We start from the raw sequence: 21,648 nt of genomic DNA, 5'->3' as shown, positions 1-21,648 counted from the left end.
ATTGTTACTTTCGATGAAACCATATTTTCCTGTAAATGTCTGAACACCTTTCTGCCAATGGGAAATAATAAAGGAGTTCCTTATTTTGTCTTGCTTACATGTGCAACTTTTGTTTTAACTGTTAAACTATCTGTAACCCAACCCATCCGTTTTCTCACTTTCACTCTTTCAATTCTCTTCCCCATCTTGCTAGGGGACAGTGATTGAGCAGCTGTGGCACTTCACTGCCTAGCAGGGTTGAACCACAACATTAGTGAATAAAGAGACTACTTTTCACACCAGTAGTCAAGTTCCGATACATATAATGTCTGTCTTTTTATTTAAGTAGTAACTTCTTTCAGGCAGGGACTTTTCAATATCTGTAAAAATTACTGTGGAGGAGCTCAAGCTCAAAAATTGTTCATCCTGATGAGTAAGAAACCAAATGAGGGTGGCAAGAAGACTACCTGGATCAACAAGATGTTCCTGGTTGAACTTAAACATAAAGGAGAAGTATAGAAAAGTTAGAATCATGGACAGGTGCCCCAGGAGAATTACAGAGCATTATCTGAACATGCAGGGGTGTGGTTAGGAAAGTCGAAGACCACATGGAGTTGTCTCTGGTGAGTGGTGTGAGAAGCAGCAAGTATGGCTCTTCAAAGTGTATCAGCAGTAGAAATAAGATTTCTCTGGAATATGTGGGACTGCTGCTGAATGGGGGTAGGGACCCTGGTGACAAAGGACATGGAAAAGTCTGAAGTTCTGGATGCCATCTCCAGCTTTTAGTGGTTAAGACTTACCCTGGGGATTACCAAGCAACTGAGAACAGCAGGAAAGTCTTGATGGAAGAAATAGAGAAGAATCTTACTAGGGAACGTTTAAATGAATTGGATAAGTAAAAAGTCTTTGGCCCTAAGGAGATACAGTTGTGAGTGCTGAGAGAGCTTGTTAATGTCATTGCAATGCCACTCTTATAATGTCGTGGAAGTTGAAAGAGGTTCCAGAGGACTAGGAAAAAAGAAAATATCTCTCCTATCTCTCCTTCTAACCAAGGACAACAAGGAAGAACCAGGGAATCACTGGCTGATCAGCCTGAGTTCAGTCCTTGGGAGGGGAATGAAGCAACTCATCCTGGAAACCATCCAAATGTTCTAAGGAGAAGAAAGGGGTTAGGAAAAGTCAGCATGGGTTTTTATAAAGGGTGTAATGTCTGACAAATATGATGGTATTCTATGGTGAGATGACAGGTTTGGTGGATGAGAGGAAAGCAGTGGATATTGTTTATCTTGACTTTGGCAAGAATTTCAGCATTGTTTCCAATAACATCCCAATAGATAAACTGATTAAACGCAGTCTTGTTAAGTAGATTGTGAGGTGATTTGAAAGGCTAAAATGATTCTGAAGTAGCATGAAGTTTAGCTGAGGTCGAGTCACTAGTAGAGTACCCTAGGGGTAGATACTTTGTCCAGTACTGTTTAGCATCTTCATTAATCCCTTGATCGATGGGATGGGGAACATGCTTAGCAAGACCACTGACAACACAGACCTAGGAGGAGTAGTTGGCACATGAAATGGTTGTGCTGTCATTCAGGGGGATCTTGAAAAGCTGGAGAAATGGGCTGGCAGGAGGAACCTCATAAAGTTCAACAAAGGGAAATGCCAGCTGCTGCACCTGAAGATTAACCTCAGGTACCACTTTACACTGGTGGCTAACCAGCTGGAAAGCAGCCTGGTAGACGTGCCAAGCACCAGAATTAATTTCTTCCTTGTAGTTCTAAAGTACTAAAAATTGATTTCTTAAGAATATGAATTGAAAAATGCAGATGAGTGATTTATATCCTAATCTCTAAACAAGGAAATACTCTTTGAACAGTAAGATCAGACTATACAAACCATCATATTATGGTTGAAATCCGTTTGGATTTTTGGATTCCTGGATGATTTTTAATTGACTTCCTATTTAGTTACCTAAGTTATATTCTGCAATGTGTATATCATGGTTTTGTTTTCTGTAAGAATGTTGCAAGTAGTGATAGGGGCATAAATCACTGCTCATTTTTAATTTATGCTCACTCAAAAGACACTGAAGTCTTGTAAGCTTGTCAGTCTGGTAAATGTTATTTGACTCTTTCCTCATCCAAGATCGTTGGATTGATTTGTTATATGCAAAAACAAATAAACAGCAAGCTTGTTTTTTTTTAAGGATGTGGTTTGTGTAACAGCCAAATGTAACCATACATATATTTGCAAGTAAGATTCCTTTTATCTCTTTCTGACTATTTTTTAACTTGGTGCATGGCACTTGCTTTTTTCTATAAAAATACTGTCTACTTTTAAAAATGAGGGGGGAGCACTTATGGTTCTTATGTTTGAGTTTCATACCTTAGCAGTGCAGCTGAACACTAAGTTATTATCCTAGTGTCTAGGCTCAGGCCTGAAGTACAGATTAATTTGCAGGGTTTTATTTTTTCTGAAACTAGTGAACATCTTTACCCTGTTTAGTCTGTCTCCCAGGAAAATAGTGTAGCTGAGACATGATTTCAAGTCACAACATTATAGTTGGAAAGGAACATCTCTCCATAGTACTGCTACTCAGAGGAGGTTTGAAGACCATGAAAAACAAGTGTAGAGTCAAAACTCCAGTCTGAGGAGTAGTTGATAACTTGACTCTGAAAGAAGAGCAGGTTTATACCTTTAAGCTTATCCCCACCAAATCTCAGTTCCTGAAGAGAATGAAATCCTAGTAAAGCAGAGCAAATAGTTTTATGGGCATTGACTCATTGTTAGTCTAGTAAAATATTATGATTAATACTGCCATCAACAATATTGCTGGAAAAATTTCTAGAATGGCCAAGCTTTACTGAATCAAAGCAAAATTGTGGTTATATGACATTATAAAGTAGTAACAATTTAACTAAAAAAATAGTTGTAATTTTGTGAGTTACACTGATCAGTTGTAGGGGAGGGGCATGGAGAGGAAGAGGTACAATTTACCCTTATTAATGTGGGATTTGAATCAACAATCATATGAAGGAACTATGGTTTTTTTTTTTTGTAGTTGCATTTTATGCTTTTCTTTTAAGAGAACTTTGTTTCAGTATGATAATCTGTATGTAAATTAATTATGCTTTCTGCTATGCTGAAATTTCAGGGACCCCAGGCTGCACTGCAAGGTGTGAATACTGTGCAGCACGGAAGCATGGCTATTACAAGTGCTTTCGGTGGTGAAGGTGGACTCCTTCCAGGTCAAGGTTCTGTTCTTCGAATCGTTGTTGAAAATGTTTTTTACACTATCACTTTAGAAATGCTGTATCAGGTAATGAGGATTGCTTAAAAAAAAAAAATTACAATCTGTTCCAATATTGCTATTGTAAATCCATGAATTTATTTTTTTAAGTACCTGTGGATCCTTAATCTTTTGAGTGAGGACTGCCACTTTAAAATTATTTCTTGCAAATAGAGATCTAGGTTTAAAATAGTTCTACACAAATGAAATTCCAGTAAACAAAGCTTCTGTACCCTGTTTTTCATGTTGGTTTTTTTACCTTATTTTCTTTCTGCGGAAGCATCAATGAACTTGAACTGTTACTTCTGATTTATGCCCCCATGATGAATTAGTGAAATACTGATTGTTATGAACTTGTGGATCTATAGTTTAGCAAACTACAGGAGTTACTCAGTACAGAGAGTGCGTTATATTTTAGGGGTTCATATTCCATGCAAGGGATGTAATATGCAAGTTGCTTTGACAAATGTTTCTGATTGTTCATCAACTGTTAGAATGACATTTAATTACCTCTGAAAGCCCTGAATAGTGGTAGACTATAGCTATGAAAGACATTACTTTAATTTCTGCTAGGTATTTGGGTCATGCTATTGAGAGCTCTAAGTTTAAAACCAGTAACTTCGAGATCACATCTTTGTGCCCAAAGGATTTGTTGATGTTTTTAGAGATACTGCAAAGCTTTTGTAATTACTATTAGATTTATGCAGGAAAAAACATGCCCCAAGTAGGAGTTGCTTAAACTGATGTGATTTAAAATAATTGGGATGATTTTACAAGAATCTGCAGTCCTGGAAGATTTTTTCCTGCTCTGCTATGACGTCAAACAATAGATGATTGTTAGCAACAATTTATTTTTCTTCTTATCTCTTAAAATTTTCTCTTACTCTGTTTCTCCCCACCATGATACTCATTAACTAGTATAGTAATTGTCACTTTGATGTAGCAATTTACCTGATATAAACTTTTTTTGAGTGTTGTTCACTCTTTACTGAGCTTGTACAAATACTGTATCAACTGCTTAGGATTATTAGTGCCCTCAGAATAATCTGAGAACAAGCTTCTGTGGTTATGGGAACTGTACTAGTTTTAACAGTGCAAAGAGGAAATTCATGTTGGTTTAATATGATTAAAGTTTACTTCAGCACAGTAGGATGATATTTTCAGTCTCTGAATTACCCAGTGACCCTCCCTGAACTACTTTTGCAATAGGTCTATAAAATTTAGCAATATTTGAAAAGGGATCTTATTTACAGTTCTTATCAGGGGGCAGTCTCCTCTAATTAAAGCAGCACTTTGTGCCTGGTAGCTATAATCTAACATTGCATTAAGTGTGATAGGGTTAATGCAAGTGAAAATTTTCACTGTCAAGTATAGCATCATATGGAGCACTAGTAGGCAAGCTGTCATCCAAAACTTCAGTTGTATTCTGTGAGTTATAACTGCTTGTTAAGAAATTAACTTTTTAAACCACAATTCGCCTTGAAATATTTATCATAAGCAACAGAATATAGTTTTATCTATGCAGAAACAAAATTGATACATACAGTGTATTTAGGTGTACAACCAAGCAGGAGTGCATTGAATTTCATTACCTTAAAAAGATCTATTTAGTCTTCTATATAACCATGGAAAAGCATATGTTGAGAAGCTTCATTTAGGCCTTTCTTAAGAAGAAGTGCTTTATCAACAGGAAATCAATGGCTAATTTTAAATAGCTGTGGAAGGATTTCTGTTCCATTTCCTATGACAAAATGATGAGTGCAGCATTAAAATCTTGTTTTTGAGAGATGAAAAACTGGGCACAAAGGGTTGGGACACTGGTCTTGTATCCATGATTCTAGGCTGGCAAAAATAGTTATCCTTATCTATGGCCTTTCTTTCCATTGCAGGTTTAATACTTCTCAGGGGTTTCTGCTTTCCTGACTTTGCATTAATTCTAACAGTTTGTTACAAAACTATTAGTATTTCCCAAGCTCACCTTTCCTCTTTGACTGTTAATTTGGACATAATTTTTCTGTACTTGCATGATACATCCTAGCTTTAATTTTGTCCTCACTCCTTGTGCCTTTGCTTCCGTGTAGTGCACACTCTCATTTTGAGTGTATATATATTTAATTTCATCCTTTCAAAATATTTCTGTAATGTTTGCATTTGCCATAAATCAAATACCATTTGATTGTAAAGTATGTGGGTGGGTTCCAGTCTAGGTCCTTGTCTTGCTCCTTTCCTCTTTGTCTTCCAGTTTGGAGAATGGATCTTTGGAAGCACACCACCTATTTAAGTTGTATTTTTAGCTAAGAAATTTGCAGAATTTGTTTGAAGTACAGAATGTAAAGGTACTGCCTTGAAAGGCAGTTTGCAGTTCCCATTTCAACTGACTTCCAGAAACAAGGAATAATGTTGATAGGAATAGGCAGATCTATCAGCTCAATACATGGCTCCCAGGCTGGTGTAATTGGAAAAATTTAGGGTTTTTTGACCATAGGATGATCTATTCAACACCTGGTCTACTGACACCTGAGGATGCACCTGTCTCAGAGGGCAAAAAGAGTTCTAGCTTAGGAACTAGTGGGACTCATTGACAGAGCTTTAAACTAGTTGGGAAGGGGGAAGGGGGAAATACCAGTCTTGGCAGCAATGAGCAATGGGACAGTGTGCCAAAACTTGAGGAAATGGGCATTAATGGGGTCTGTCAATCTGCTTCATGAGGTGTTGGCTACAGTGTCCCACACCTGGAATGTTTCTATACAGGGCATGCAGCGTGAGGAGTGAACCAGAGGAGCTCAAAGCTTTGTCCCAGTCCCAGAGATTTGACATCATTGGCATAAGAGAAACCTGGTGGGATGAGCCCTGTGACTGGAATGCCCTGTTGAATGGTTACAGGCTCTTCAGGAGGGATAGGCAGGGCAGAAGAGGCAGAGGGGTGGCACTGTGTGTACCAGAAGGGTTAGGATGTGTGGAGCTCACAACTGGCAATGGCACAGTGGAGAGCCTCTGGGTAAGAATCAAGGGACAAACAAATAATGCAGATGTCACTGTGGGAGTCTGCTATAGACCTCCCAGCCAGGAGGTGACACCAGTGAATTATGCTTTGAGGAACTAAGGAACACTTCCAAGTCAACTGCCCTTGTCCCTACAGGGGACTTCAGCTTGCCAGCAACAACTGGGAGCATCACACAGCTGGTGCAGCCTGGGCCAGAAGGTTCCTGAAAAACCTGGATGACAGTTTTATGGAACAGGTCCTAAGGGAGTTGACTTGGACAGACGCCCTCCCTGATCTGCTGCTTGTCCACAGAGCAGATCTCGTGAGCAAAGTGGAGACTGGTGGTCGTCTTGGCCAGAGTGACCGTAAAGTGATCACGTTTAAAATATCTGCTGACAGGAGGAAAAGTTCAGCACAACCTCAGCTGTGGACATGAGGAGAGCAGATTTCAGGCTGCTCAGGGAATGACAGAGTAAAGTCCCCTGGGAAAATGTTTTTGCAGGTGCTGGGATCCATTGGTGCTGGTCACTTATTGAACAATACTCCCTGAGGGTACAGGAGCAGCAATTCCCGAATGTCAGAAGTCAAACAAGTGAGGCCAAAGGCCGGTTTGGCTGATACAGGATCTTCTCTCAGAAATAAGGCAAAAAAGGAAGGTGTATACCCAATGGAAGCAAGGTCAGGGGACACTGGAAGAATGCAGAAATGCTGTTTGCCACTGTAGGTAGAAAATTCATGCAGCCAAAGCTAAACTGGAGTTGAAGCTGCCAGAAATGTGGAGACAATAGAAAGAGATTTTTCCAAGTATGTTAATGGCAAAAGGTAGTATAGAAATGTCATCACTGTTACAGGATGAGGATGGTCCCCACACAAACAGGGACAGAGACAAGGCAGAGGTCTTTACTGCTTTCTTTGCTGCTGTCTTCAACATGGATGATGGACCAAGGGGGTCTCAGTGCCCTGACCTGGAGGACCATGACTGTGAGAAAGGATCAACTGGGAGTTAATCAGAAATTGGTGCTCCAGCTGGATGCCTACAAATCTATGGGGCCTAATGGGATTCATCCCAGAATCCTCAAAAAGCTGCTGATGTCATCGCAAACCTCTCTGTGATTTTTGAGCTGTCTTGGAAGCTGGCAAATGTTCTCTCGATTTTCAAAAAAGGCAAAAAGGTGGACCCTGGAAATGATAGACCTGTCAGTCTCACTTCAGTGCGTGGTGAACTCATGGAAAAGATTATTCTGGGAGGTATTGAGAGACACCTGGCGGACAATGTAGTCATTGGTCACAGCCAGCGTGGCTTCATGAGAGGGAAGTCCTGATTTCCTTCTACAAGGTAACTCACCTGGTTGATCAGGGAAAGCCAGCTGATGTCATCTTTTTTGGATTTCAGCAAAGCTTTTGGTACTGTCTCTCACAGGACACTTTTGGAACAAAATGTCCAGCACGCAGCTGAATAACTGTGTTACTCGGTGGGTGCAGCATTTGAACAATGTTTTCAGGCACATGATGTGATTGTTGGGGAGTTCTGTATAGGAACATGGGTTGGACTCAATTATCCTTATGGGTCCGTTCCAACTCCAGAATATTCTATGATTCTAAGACTTGGGAAAGTCCTTTTGTCAAACCTCAACTCTTATTCATTATCCACAGTTTCTCTGCAGACGTTGGACTGTTTGGGCTCTCCTTCCCTGCTCTTTGTTGATCGGTTATTGCTAAATCTTTTAGGAAGTTTTATCCTTCTTTCCCATCTCTTGTAACCTCTTTTTTAAATATTTTTTTTTTAACTGAAACAAAATTCTGAGTTCACTCAATTTTTGTTTAGCTCTCAGAACAGAAATACTTTTCAGAAGTTTATTTGAAATATTAAATGCTAGTTTTTAAAGTGTGTGAATTATTCATTGGGTCTAAAAGTCCATGTTTTTTCCTTAACAGATTTTCTCTAAATTTGGATATGTCTTGAAGATTATCATGTTCATTAAGAACAATCAGTTCCAAGTTTTGCTCCAATATGCCGATGGAATGAACGCATATTATGCCAAAATGGTAAGAACACTGTATTCAAATTGATTTTTTGTTTGTTTGTTTGCTTGTTGGGGGGTTTTCCCACTCTGGTAAGGGGGAAACATTAAGGATATCTTGATCATTACCTTTATGGTTTCTCATTGTTCTAACCCTCTTGATGCACATGAATAACTTCTGACATTCCTCATTAGTTAAGAGGACAGCACTCTATCATCAAACTGCAAACAAATATATAGCATACACCCAAGTGTATGAGTCTACTAAAACAAAAATCATTGATAAGATCCTCTCTCAGTCTTCTCAAGGCTGAACAGGCTTAGCTCCCTCTTATTTTCTACATAAGAGAGATGCACCAGTCCCTTCATCTTCGTAGCCCTCCAATGTACTTGCTCCAGGAGCTCCACGTCTCTCTTGTCCTGAGGAGCCCAGAACTAGAGCCAGCACTCTAGATGAGGCTTCACCAGGGCTGAGCAGAGGAGCTGGATTATCTCCCTCTTCCTGCTGGCAGTGCTCTTCCTAATGAACCCCAGGGTACCATTGGCCTGCTTGACCACAAGGACACACTGCTGGCTCATGGACACTTTGTTGTCCACCAGGATCCCCACATACTCCGCAGAGCTGCTTCACAGCAGGTCGGCCCCCAGCCTGTGCTGGTGCGTGGAGTTATTCCTCCCCAGATGCAGAATCCTGCATTTGCCTTTGCTGAATTTCAGAGGATTTTGCTCTGCCTGTCTCTCCACTCTACCAAAACAAAACTCAGAACTGTCAGTCATGATGAGTGACAGTAACTGTAGTTGACCGAAAAGGTTTGCCTTTCAAACAAAATGGAATATTTTCAATAAGGTTCAATGAAGAGTAGTGTTGTTAAATGCCCAGAAATTAGGTGAATATTACGTTTTACTTGCTTGAATTTCAGTGCAAAATTTACAATAATCAGTGTTTTCGTCTTGAAATTCTTAATTTCAAAGAAATTGTACTCTGACTTTTAAAATGCATGTTCTCACTGATGAAGAAAAGCTCATCTACTCAGGTATATTTTCTGTGGTGGGTTAGCTTTGGCTAGCTGCAGGAACCCACCAAGCTGCTATCACTCCCCTTCCTCAGGAGGACAGGGGGAAAAATAGAGGTGACAAAGCTTGTGAGTTGAGAGAGTGTAGGGAGATTGCTCAACAATTACTGTCATGGGCATACAGACTCGATTTAGGATAAGTAAGGAACAAAAACAAAAGTAAAAACACCTTTCCCATGCCCCCATTCCTTCTTCCCAGGCTCCACTTCCTTTGCAATCCGCTACCTCCTTCCCCTGAGAAGTGCAGCGGGATAGGGAATGGGTGCTGCGGTCATTCCATAAGAGTTTGTCTCTGCTGATCCTTCCTCCTCACACTGTTCCTCTTGCCAGCTGGGATGGTTCTGTCAGGATACAGCCCTTCCTTAACTACTCCAGTGTGGGCCCTTCTGTCATGGGCAGAATGGAAGCTTTGAACAAGGTTTACCAGGGAGACGCTCCTGTTGTGTCATGAGGTGCAGAAAGGACCCACTTGCTTTTTAAACTCCTCAGAGAGGAGTCTGAGTGCAACTGGATCCAATCTTAGCCCCAGACTTAGTTAATAGTTTATGTTTAAAGGAATTATATAGGTGTAATTTAACCTTTATACAACTTTGTCCCACTGGATTAAGGATGGCAAAAGAAATATATTTATATTAATAATTTAAATTATTTATTTAAATTTATAATAATTAGACTAAAAAACATTAATCAGAATTTTTTAGCACATAGTACAGATATAACTAATAGTACAGTGCAGTATTTATTGAAACAATATTGAAGGAATGATATTAAAGCTAGCAAAAAAATTACTCGATAGCAGTGGCTGTGGGCAAATATCTTGCTCACCATCCAGGAGTATCCTTGAGGGGCATCCACACCCAGGAGAGGAATCTACATACGTACTTCTAGAAGGGGTGTGTTTGGAGCCCCTGCTGTTAAAAAGTGGGACTGGGCTTTTATAGTATAGAGTCATTGACTGTCAGTCAGATGTCTCCAAACCAGCTGTGTCAGCTCAGCAGCTTTAGATAAGTTATCAGTAGGATCAGTTGTTTGTTCCTTTATCAGGTGCCTTGTACACCACATCCTCACTGGTGCCAGTTTCTGTCAGGTAACATTGTTCTTCCTCAGAATGTTTAACTTTGGAATTGATGACTCAGGCTGGTCTCAGCATCCTTCAACACCAAAAGCAGCATGACCCCCTTTTCCATGCACCACCAATAACTTTTGCAAATAGGGTAAAGTTCAAGCTAGTTACCCCCACTTAGGCAGAGCAACCTGATACACCATCCCACAGGCTGTAAGTGGGATGGATATCTGTTCCACTGGGGGCCCCATGGGCTGCGGGGGGACAGACAACCTGCCTCACCATGGTCTCCAGGGGAATCTCTGCTCTGCTGCCTGGACCACCTCCTCCTCCCCCTCCTTCTCTGACCGTGGTGTCTATAGGGATGTTTCTCTCATTGTTTCTCACATCTCACTTATCCCTCAGCTGTTGCACAGTGGTTTTTTACTGTTTCTTAAACATGTTACCACGGAGGTGCCACCAATATTCTCCTTCACTTTATACAGCAGCAGATACTTTTTTTTTGAAAATACCTAATATATTTTTTATCTAAACAACTTATTCTGAAAGTTTTCTTATAATGGCTAAATATTTTAATTTCTAAAAAATACTGTTAATTAGTTTCCTCAGTGATGAGTAGTTTTATAATTAAATGTTGAAAACTGAGTACTTGAAGACTTTTGCAGAAGGGACAGCACTGTTAAAATCATTGGGTTATAATACTTGAACTGTGAAGTTAAAGACAAAAATAAAACACTTCACTTATTTGAAACTAAGCCTGAGACACTTTGATTTTATTTATTTACTAATATTGAGGTGACCATGTATTTTAAAGAGAAAGAAAATCTGAAAATTCCCATTGAAGTATATAGAATAGATTCCTCGAAGCATTAAGTGTTATTTAGGATTCAGTTAAAAAAGAAAATTACTGAAAGATGAGATAGAATGGAACTTTTACCTTACTTTTGTTATTGAACTTGACTTTATTCTCAGCTTCAACAGAAACGGTTCAGGATATTTAACTATTTCTACTTGCACTTTAGTTCAGTAAGTAAATTCACTATGTGTTCAGAAGTTAAGAATATATTGGAAATCAGTAAATGTAGTTGGACTTATAGCCTGGTTGTTAGCAATAGTATTTTCTTAAAGAAGAATATATATAATAAATTATACCTAATTAAAGATTTCACAGGAATTACAATTTCAGTCTAAATTATTTTAAATAATTATGACAAACCAGTATCTTTTGAGTGATTTTTCCCCACCCCTCCCTTCATCCATCATGATTCTTTTATGACTGGTATAGGCAGAAAATACTACCTCAGTAATCTTTCTGAGCATAGCTACTCATGAGAAAAGGGATTTTATGGATTCACAGATTGGGTAAGGTTGAAAGGGACCACTATAGGTCATCTAGTCCTACTTTCCTTCTCAAGTATTCCCTGGAGTGCATTGTGCAGGATTTGTGTGCAGATGGCTTTAGAATATCTCCAGGAAAAGAAACTCCACAACCTCTCCAGGCGATCTGTGCTTGGTCACCCACATAGTAAAGAAGTTCTTCCTCATATTCAGGTGGAACTTGCTGTGTTCCATTTTCTGCTTGTTACCTCTCATCCTATTGATTGACACCACTGAGAAGAACCTGGATCCATATTTCTTGATACTCTCCCTTCAGATACTTACAGACATTGAAAAGGTCCTCTCTCAATCTCTTCTCAAGGCTGAACAAGCCCAACTCTCTCAGCTTTTTTTTGTGAAAGAGATACTCCAGTCACTTAATCATCTTTGTTGCCCTCCAGTGGGCCCACTCCAGGAGCTCCATGTGTCTCTTGTACTGAGGAGCCCAGAACTAGGCACAGCACTCCAGGGGAGGCCTCACCAGGGCTGAACACTCTTCTCAAGATCACCTCCCTCGACCTGCTGGCAATGCTCTTCCTAATGCACCCCAGGATACCATTGGCCTGCTTGGCCACATGGACATAATAGACAAACAAGGTTGTCCACCAGGACACCTTCTCCACAGAGCTGCTTTCCAGCAGGCTGCTCCCAGCCTGTGCTGGTGCATTGCTTTATTACCCCTCCAGGTGCAGGATACCGCATTTGCCTTTGTTGAACTTCAGATGGTTCCTTTCTGCCCATTTCTCCAGCCTGTCAAGCTCCTTCTGAAGGGCTGCACAGCCCTCTGGGACATTGACCACTCTTCCCAGCTTTGTGTTGACAGTGAACTTGCTGAGGAGGCATCTGCCCCTTCATGCAGGTTGTTGATGGATAAGTGTCGTGGTTTTGCCCAGCCAGCCAGACCCTGGGGCTAGGGATGGTTTTGTCCAGGTGGATTTCTGGACAAGAAGCCAATTAAAACTCTCAGTAACGCCTTTGCTAATTACATATTTAAGAAAACGCAAGAGAAGGTTCGTGGCATAGTTAAAATTAGGCAGCCATGTAGGAGCAGCAGCGGGCCCTGAGGAGGGCCAGGGTCCCCTCCTCCCCCGGCTTGGGCCGGGGGCAGGTGTGGCACTGAAACCCCCCCTTCTCTCTTGTAAGAGAGTGAAGAAAAAAACTTTAGAAAAGTTTTTTGTCGGGGTTTGATTCGACCACTGCCTCTCCAGGCAGTCTGTGCCCGCAGTTCTCCACCAAAAATGTTGTGGTTTTGCTCTGGGTCAGTTTGCTTTCACAACCCCCACACAATTGCTATTAGTTGAGAGAAGGTTTATGTAGACAAAAGAGACTGGATTTGGGGAAAATAGTATGAACATTTATTACTAGCAAAATAAAAACTACTAAGGAACTATATAACAACTTTACTTAAGTAAAAAGTACTGTGTATTTACAGAAAAATACTTCTCCCCCTTTTATATTAGTCCAAGGAGGAGAAGCAGTTTCTTCCTCCATTCTTGGAGCTCCAGGTTTCTTCAATAACTTCGCAGCACTCTCGTCATAACTGGAACTCTTTCTCTTTCTTTCTTGCTCTGTGTTAGCCTCCAGGGCTGGGCTTACCCCCCTCCTGGGCTAAGACCGGAGGCTGGAGGTTACTTAGGTCCTGAAGGTCTTGCAAGGGGACACTTGCCTACCATGGATCTTCTTCCACGGGATTACAGGGGATAATGGCTTATGAGTCCACCCCTGTTTCCTGTGGAGGTCACTCTCCATGGGAGAACAGTCCTTGATAGACCTCTCCAGCATGAGTCTAGCATGGATCTCACGCGTGGATCTGAACATCCTTACCCGAGCCGTTTTCTGCTCTGGTGTAAGGCGCTCTCTCTCAAGGTCACAAATCTTCAGTAGCAACATGGATTTCTCACTTGGATCCCAAGCTTACCCAAGCCGTCTACTCCGGCATGAGCCTCATCCCTTCAGGGTCATAAATCTTCAGTGGGACTCTGCCTTATCTCAGTCCTTCTCATGAAGTCTCGGTTCTCTAGTACATCCACAAGCTCCTCTGTGAGCCACATGGGGGGTCCTCACCCCAACAATCTTCTACAGGTGACAGAGGTTACTTTTCAGTCTTTTCCCTGTTGAAGGGAGAGAGCAAAAGGGGGGGAGAAACAGCCCTCCCTCTTTCGAACTTTTTTTTTCTCTCCTGCAGCTGCCAGCTTTGACCTTGGACACTCTGTTATCTCTTTACTGGAATTCCTTCTGCAGCTTTTCTCATCCAGGCTCTTCTCTAAAGTTTTTTTCTTCACTCTCTTATAAGAGAGAAGGGGGGGCTTCAGTGCCACACCTGCCCCCGGCCCAAGCCAGGGGAGGAGGGGGCCCTGACCCTCCTCAGGGCCCGCTGCCGCTCCTACATGGCTGCCTAATTTTAACTATGCCACGAACCTTCTCTTGCGTTTTCTTAAATATGTAATTAGCAAAGGCGTTACTGAGAGTTTTAATTGGCTTCTTGTCCAGAAATCCACCTGGACAAAACCGTCTCCAGCCCCAGGGTCTGGCTGGCTGGGCAAAACCACGACAATAAGTTAAACCCTTCTGGGTCAGGTATTGAATCTTGAGGGATACCACTAGTGACAGGCCTCTACCTAGACTCTGTTCCCTCTGGGATCTGCCTTTCAACCAGTCTCTATCCACCTTACTGTCCATTGTGTTGTTTGTCCAACACATGTCAGGATATTTGAAATCCCCTGTGGCAATCAGGACTTGTGACTGTGAGGCTTCTTCTAGCTGTCAGTAAAAGGGCGTCCTCTGTTTCTTCCTCCTGATAAGGCAGCCTGTAGAAAATAGACACAATAGTGTGCCTTGCTAGCCTGCCCTTTAATCCTAAATCTTAAACTCCCAACTTGCCCACTATCCACCTCAAGACAGAACTTCATACATTCCAGGTGTTCTTACATAAAGGTCAGCTCCACATCTTGCTTTCCTGGTCTGTCTTCACATAATAAAAGCGTATAGCCGTTCATGACAACATACCAGTCATGTGAGCTGTCCTACCTGGTCTCTACAATGAAGAGAAAATCAAACCTTATGACTTTGCACAGTCCTATAAATGTTCCTGTTTATTTCCCATAGTACGTGCATTGGTGTACTGATACTTCTGTGTGGTATTCAGGCTTGTCCATTTCTCAGGAGAGGTGCTACAAGATATCCCACAATCATGTCTTGTAGACACTTTCTGGACTGCATGCACTTATTGGAAGTATCCTCACTGGAGCTTTGTTTTGTTTCCTTTGTCTTTCCTAGTTTAAGGCTTTCATTACTAGGTTGGCTAGTCTCTCAGTCAAGACTGCTAATCAGCTCTTGATCTTCAAACAGGGTCCCGTGGTTATAGGAACCAAAACCGTGTTGCTGGCACTAGTCTGGAGCCAGTTGTTTACTTGGTGAATTCATCACCTCTTTCTCTTGTCATTTACCTTAATTGGAAGGATTGAGCAGAAACCAGTCTGAGTTTCTACACCATTGACCACCATCCCCAGAGCTTTGAAACCCCATTTGATAACTCCCAATTTACCCTTGCTGTCTTTAGTTTTCATGTGAAACAGCAGCAGGAGGTAATAGTTGGATATGTGGAAAGGCCTTAGCAGTCTTTCCATTACATCTGTGATTCAAGACCCTGGCAGATGAGACGCTATTAGACCAGCAGTCAGGTCAGCAGATCGGTGCTTCTGTCCTCCTCAGCAGGGAGTCAGCTGCAATAATCACCCACCACTTCTTCAGCATGATCTGTAGCACAGGATCCACCTACTCTGTTGCTTCACTTGAAATCAAACTCCGGGAGTTTACACTGGAAAAGAACCTTGAGGTCATCGAGTCAAATGATAAACCTAACACTGCACAAGTTCACCTCTAAACCATGTACCTAAGCACCACATCTGCACATCTTTAAATACCTCCAGGGATGGTGACTCCACCCTTCCCTGTTCCAGCCTATCCCAATGCTTGGTAACCCTTCTCATGAAGAAATTTTTCCTAATATCCAATCTCAACCTCCCCTCACAAAACTTGAGACCATTTCTTCTGTCCTATCTCTTTATTACATGGGATAAGAGAGCAACCCCCACTTCTCCTTTCAAGTAGTTGTAGAGAGCAATAATGTCTCCACTGAGCCATTTTTCTCCAGGCTGAACAATCTCAGCTCCTTCAGCAGCTCCTCGCAGGATGCTCCACACCCTTCACGAGTTTATGTAAGGGTCAGTTCCATGCAGTAAGAATTTCCAAATTAGTATTGTTACTAGCAGCTAATATTGTGTGTTGAGTGGGAGACAAGTGAGATCAGAAACACATGTCGTGCTTAAAGCTCTGTTTTGTCCAATTGGCACAAAGTGATGTAATACTTATTAGCTACTGGACTACACTGGAACTGTACACAGGATGTTTAGGTAAGGATAGTAGCAGCAGAATTGTCTACCTAGTGTTTAAAAACAGCACTTTAAAAACAGAGGATGAATTACTCTTTGGATACAGTTGTAAGGTGAAAATCATGGAATGGTAAGCTGGGACATCTTCAACAAGATCAGGTTTCTCAGAGCCCAGTCCAATGGGCTCAATCTCCTCTCTGAGCAACTTGTGCACCAGCTTCATTGTAAAAAGCTTCTTTCTCATATCTAATCCAAATTGACCCTTCTGTTTAAAACCATTCCTGCTTGGCCTGTCACAACAGGCTCTACTAAAAGTACCTAAGTACTGAAAGGCTGCAATAATAAACTTACAATAGTGGCTGCTCTAATGTGTTTTGAATCTGAAAACGTAATTATTTTTCTTCAGTCTTTGGATGGCCAAAGTATCTACCCTGGGTGCTGCACTCTGCGCATTGGTTTCTCCAAGTTAACTAGCCTAAAGGTAAAGTACAACAATGACAAAAGCAGAGATTTCACTCGCACTGATCTTCCTTTTGGTGATGGCCAGAGACCTCCGGACACATCCTTAACCTCTTCTGCCTTTGGTAAGAAATCTTCACTTCTAGTGATAAATACACACTAAGATAATAATTTTTATGTTGCATTTATGCTCTAGCTTCATATCAAGTTCATAGAAGGGTACATTTTGCATACATTTCTGTGTGTTAGGTCCAGTAAAATTTGTATGGAAAGCAGAAAGTCCAACTCAAGATAAATTAATATCTCTAACTATAACACAAGGAAAGCTCATGGGCAAAATTAAAGTGTTGTCAAAAAGCTACATTTGTAAAATGCTTTGAAATGGTATAATTAGTACATGCAATTTAATAAATGTTGCGTATCAGAATGGTCAGTGAAAGTCATCACCCATTAACATTGACTGCCTAAGACTGTGTGAAAATAAGTGTTTTAAGGGTGTTGGCTCTTTTTTTGAGTATATTTTAGGATAGCTGCCTGTTTTATCACAAAAAAAAAAAAAGGAAAATTCAAAATGCCACATTTATAAATGTTTATAGTCACCTTCCGAAAGATAAAATTTTAGAAGTTTTCTTGAATTTTAGAAATCACTTCCATGGCACAGAGGAGATAGTGTCTGCTTGAAGTGACACTGGAGAAGCCCTTTTGGCTTAAATGGCTGTGCCATGCTCATTTAATCAGCTTTGCTGATAATGCAAATCACCAAACACATGGATCTGATGACCTGGCAGAAGTGGTCATAATGCAATTTGAGCTATTTTAGCTATTTTTCTTTCTCTCTAAGATAATCATTAGCAATAATCCATAAGTAAGAGCTACCTTAGCTGTTGAATAGGTATCTAAGTGCTGTCCAGTTGATGAGCACAGTAGAAAGGGGGGGGGAATAATTCCATTTTTTCCTGTAGTTTTCTGTGATGGCTAGGGCAGATACTGGGTTTCCTTTATCTTTTTGATAGCTGAGTGAGGTAGCTTAGATTAGAATAAGAAAATGAGTTGCACTCACTACTTTCTCAGTTGTTTTTACTGCTGCCCTTAAAGACAGGCCTTGGATCTTTGCATAATGTACAACTGTCCTTATATGCTGGGTTGGAGCGAGGGGGGTGGAATTTGCCATAAAGCATTATAGAAATATGCTGTTACAAGTCTAATATATTCTGATTAATTAGACTTGCACTATTTGAAATGTCATTGGAAGGGGAAAAGTACATTTAGAGTAGATTAAGGATGAACTTGCAGAGATAACTTTGTGCTTTTGGAGGATAACACATGAAAGCTGCTCCATTTCCTCCCCTCACTCTTCCAGGCTTCTTGTTTTTCGTATTACAGTTTTCGTTTACTGTAATAGTAAGAACAGCAGAGATGCTGGTATGAAGAATAGTCTGATGTCTATACCCAAATTTGTTTATAGTGAAATCACAATGAAGCAGCTGCACAGATATTTTTCTTTCAAAAAAATAGCTGTAGATGGGGAGGAGCATGCTTCCTAGTGTTTCTGTCAGTGGTGACAACATGTATATGTTGTCATTGGCATGTTCTGGTACAGATTGTTACAGAACATGAGAAAAAGATGTGAGTCATGTCAGCACTTCCACTTCCTATTTTACTATGTATTACTAGTTGGATGTATTTTGGATGGAGAACTATAAGATAAAGCAGGTAACTATCAGAATAATACATCCTTTTTTTTCCCTAGACTTGAAGTTATCTTAATAGCAAAACTGAACTTTTTTTCTATTAAGTTTTGGTTTTGGTGGAAAAGATACTGCACTGTAAACAAGCAGATTTTGTGAATATTTTGTACTTAAAGAGTTCCTTCACCTAGTGAGCATAAGCAGAGATACATGAATTAGCTTGCTTTGAAAGCTAGCTGCTAGCCATGAAGCAAATGATTTTGCACATTAAAGAAAAAAAAAAAAAAAAAGACAACAAAGAATTCCAGATCTTTCAGCATTAGTTCAGTTTGACAATTTTTACATGCCTGATTTTGGTATCGATGTGCAACATGCAGGTCTTATTCAACAGAATAAAAGCTCTATATCTATTTCTTTGTTAATCTTTCCATTACCATTTTTAGATTGTGAATAAGTGATTAATAACTGTATTGCCAGAATTTGTCAGTATAATGCACCAGTGCATGTATTTCAAGAACACAATTACTTGCTTTGGTGTGATAAATGTGTTCTGTTGTTTGTATGAAAAGACACTTTGTTGCCACAGATAAGGGGAGGTGTAATGTGATGCAGTATTCATGAATACTTGATCTTTGGTGTCTGTTCCATTTGTTGCTTTTGTAATTCATAATGGATACTTATGGTATTGTATCATGCATTGTATCAAGGACCATTCACTAGTGAATGTGGCTGTATTTTAGTCAATGGTGGAGGTTTGACTAGTAAAACAGAAATATTACCAAGCTTGTAGGATGTATTTTTTCATTATACATGTCTCATTTTAAAGAAAAAAATCTGGGTTTTGCTAACATATGAAAGAATCCACAACTCAGGCTTGTACCTAACTACCTCTTAGAACACAAGTTTTTACCTTAGGTAGCACTTAACTCCACATACTAATGTGGAACTCACTGAGCCATCTGTGAGGCTGGGACTGCCGTAAATTGCTATTCCAAATCTGTTTCATGCTTATGATTTCCAGAGGAACCATAAAAAACACTGGTTATTTATGAAGTTATGCAAACTGGGAATGTACATCTCTTTAAAAAGCAAAATACATATACTTTATGCATCTCAGCAGCTAGTGAAATTCAGAATCTCAGATTAGTTGTTGTTTGTCTTGTTTAGATTATACTAATTTTATAAATATCCAGGACATAGTTTTATCTTATCATGGCAAAACATCTTTGACTGTCTTTACTTTCAGCAAATTTCTAGAATGCATATCCATCACATGACTAAAAACTGTTGAACACCACAGACATACTAACGTTATTGGATACTAGTTTATGCTATGCTTTCCTATTCGAACTTGTCTAACTTATGTTTTGCCCAAACTTCATTTTAGAGAGGGACACTGAAGCTGACCAGAATATTTGCCTTCAAAAGTGGCTGAAAATTATCTTTGTAAAACATAGGATCTTGGATTTCAGTGAGAGATTTTAACACAAACGTTTTATAAGACGTGTAATCACAAAGTCAGAATAACAACACTGGCAGCTGATTCTGAGTCTTGAAACCTCTTTTGTTTTCCAAAACTTTTGAAATCTGTTTTAATTAGATGTGTCTCCTCTCTCTAGCCACTCAAAATACGATATTGGTACCATATACAGGAGCTACTGGATTTGCCCAACCCTTGGGCTTTCCTCAAGGTGCTGGTAAGTTTGTGTTTTCTGAAAATGTGGTATTTGTAGTTATGGCTAGTGGGCTATCTGAATACACCTGGTTAAAGCAAATTGTTTTCAGATAGAGCAATCAGAACACAGTATCCCTTTGAGTAATTCTGTATCTCTTTCTCATATAACTCAGTAAAATTACTTTCTGTAATAAAAAAAATATACTGATGTAGTTTATAGTTTAATAAAAAATTAAATGCAATAGTAAAGATTACCTGCTAGAGAAGAAATTAAGCATCTGTTTTTCTAAGAATCATAGGACTACAATGACATTCAATGCAAATACAGAAAGTCTCCCCTTTCCTGTTTAGAAAGTGAGAAATAAATAGTTTTTTAGACTGAGTGATCTTTTCCTTTCTAGCACAGGATAAACTTTTGTACTGAATTATTTTTCTTCTTTCTTGGACTACAATTTATGTCCCCTTTTGTTTGGGACTGTTTGTGTAGCTGAATATTTCTTCATCTCTGAAAGGAAGGCACTTCTGCTTTATTGGTCAGGTACTATTAATAACTAAATTCCTTAAAAGCATTTTTAAGTTGAATACTGATATTTTTGCGAAACATAATCTGCTTTTCTCTTCTTTCTCTTCCACTTTGAGATGTCAGGTGATGCTATTTATACCCTTCCAGGTGTTTCAGTTCCAAGTGTTCCTGGACTACTTGGTTCTCTCACAGTTGCCCCGTCAGCAGTGTCTGGACAGATTCCTGCTGTTACTGGTATTCCAGGAAATTCTGTTTTACTAGTCAGCAATCTCAACCCTGAAGTAAGTTTGATTGGTGGAACTGATGCAAATAGTACCTTGTACCAACTGCCAGAATCCTTCTTGGAAATGGACGTTGGCTGAAGGAATAAGAGGAATTAGGAATTCTCTATGCTGATAATGTGAAAAACAGGGCAGCTCTATACTTCTTTGAGGTAGTTTGTAATAGTGATGAGGCTGAAAAACTCCAGCCATCAGTGAAAAGCTTCCTGATACAATTTACTTTAGGAAACCTCTATTAGTAGTGTAGCTTGAAAATAGAAGGAAGTCCATGGTAAAATGTGAGAAATGTGCTTCTATTTGCTGCTTTATCTGTAAAGAGGGCAAAGAATTTTTCATTTATTAAAAACCAAGGAATTAGAAAAAAAGGAGGGAAGAGAAAAGGAGATGAAAGTATGCCAAATCAAGTACCTTTCTAAACACGGATAGGATCTTTCTAGTTTTGCACCTTTTCCCAGGTTGGAGAGGAAACACGGGTATGCTTGGCTATTGACATCCCCATACATCTGTTTTTAAAAGTGAATATATACACATGTTCACTTTTCATAGTACCACCCAGATTTTGTTTTTTTCATGTGTTGGCAGTAAAATTACCAAGGACGACTTGGAAAGTTATTTTTATAGTGGAAGTGACATAGGCTATTCTATAATCTTATTCCTGTTAGTCAGATATTACAGACTGATCTGTGCTTAATTTAAAGCCATGTACATATTTTAAAAACCAAACAAACAAAAAACCAAAACCAAACAAACAAAAAACCCAAACAAACGAAAATCAAGCTTTACCAAGGCCATGACTTAAAATACAATTCTGCTTGATTGTTGATAAGCAGTCCTGTTGCAACACAGTAA

At 39.9% G+C, this 21,648-nt stretch overlaps 1 protein-coding gene across 10 annotated transcripts in view; it reads left to right on the top strand.

Moving 5' to 3' along the window:
• Positions 1-21,648, top strand: part of PTBP3 (polypyrimidine tract binding protein 3) — a 59,000-nt gene that overhangs the window by 16,575 nt on the left and 20,777 nt on the right. For 8 of the 10 annotated variants that reach the window (XM_050328619.1, XM_050328609.1, XM_050328615.1 and 5 more), the window contains 5 exons: positions 3,131-3,295; positions 8,184-8,294; positions 16,580-16,757; positions 19,940-20,017; positions 20,642-20,799. In XM_050328619.1, coding sequence (XP_050184576.1) covers positions 3,131-3,295; positions 8,184-8,294; positions 16,580-16,757; positions 19,940-20,017; positions 20,642-20,799 — 690 coding nt within the window. The remainder of the gene's footprint in view (positions 1-3,130; positions 3,296-8,183; positions 8,295-16,579; positions 16,758-19,939; positions 20,018-20,641; positions 20,800-21,648) is intronic. The other 2 variants (XM_050328618.1, XM_050328620.1) reach the window with 2 other exon arrangements.

Source organism: Myiozetetes cayanensis, unplaced genomic scaffold (genome assembly GCF_022539395.1).
Source record: "Myiozetetes cayanensis isolate MyiCay16 unplaced genomic scaffold, myiCay2020 scf4, whole genome shotgun sequence".
Lineage (NCBI taxonomy): Eukaryota > Metazoa > Chordata > Aves > Passeriformes > Tyrannidae > Myiozetetes > Myiozetetes cayanensis.
The sequence above is the reverse complement of the archived record's forward strand: the minus strand, read 5'-3'. Positions and strand labels throughout refer to the sequence as shown.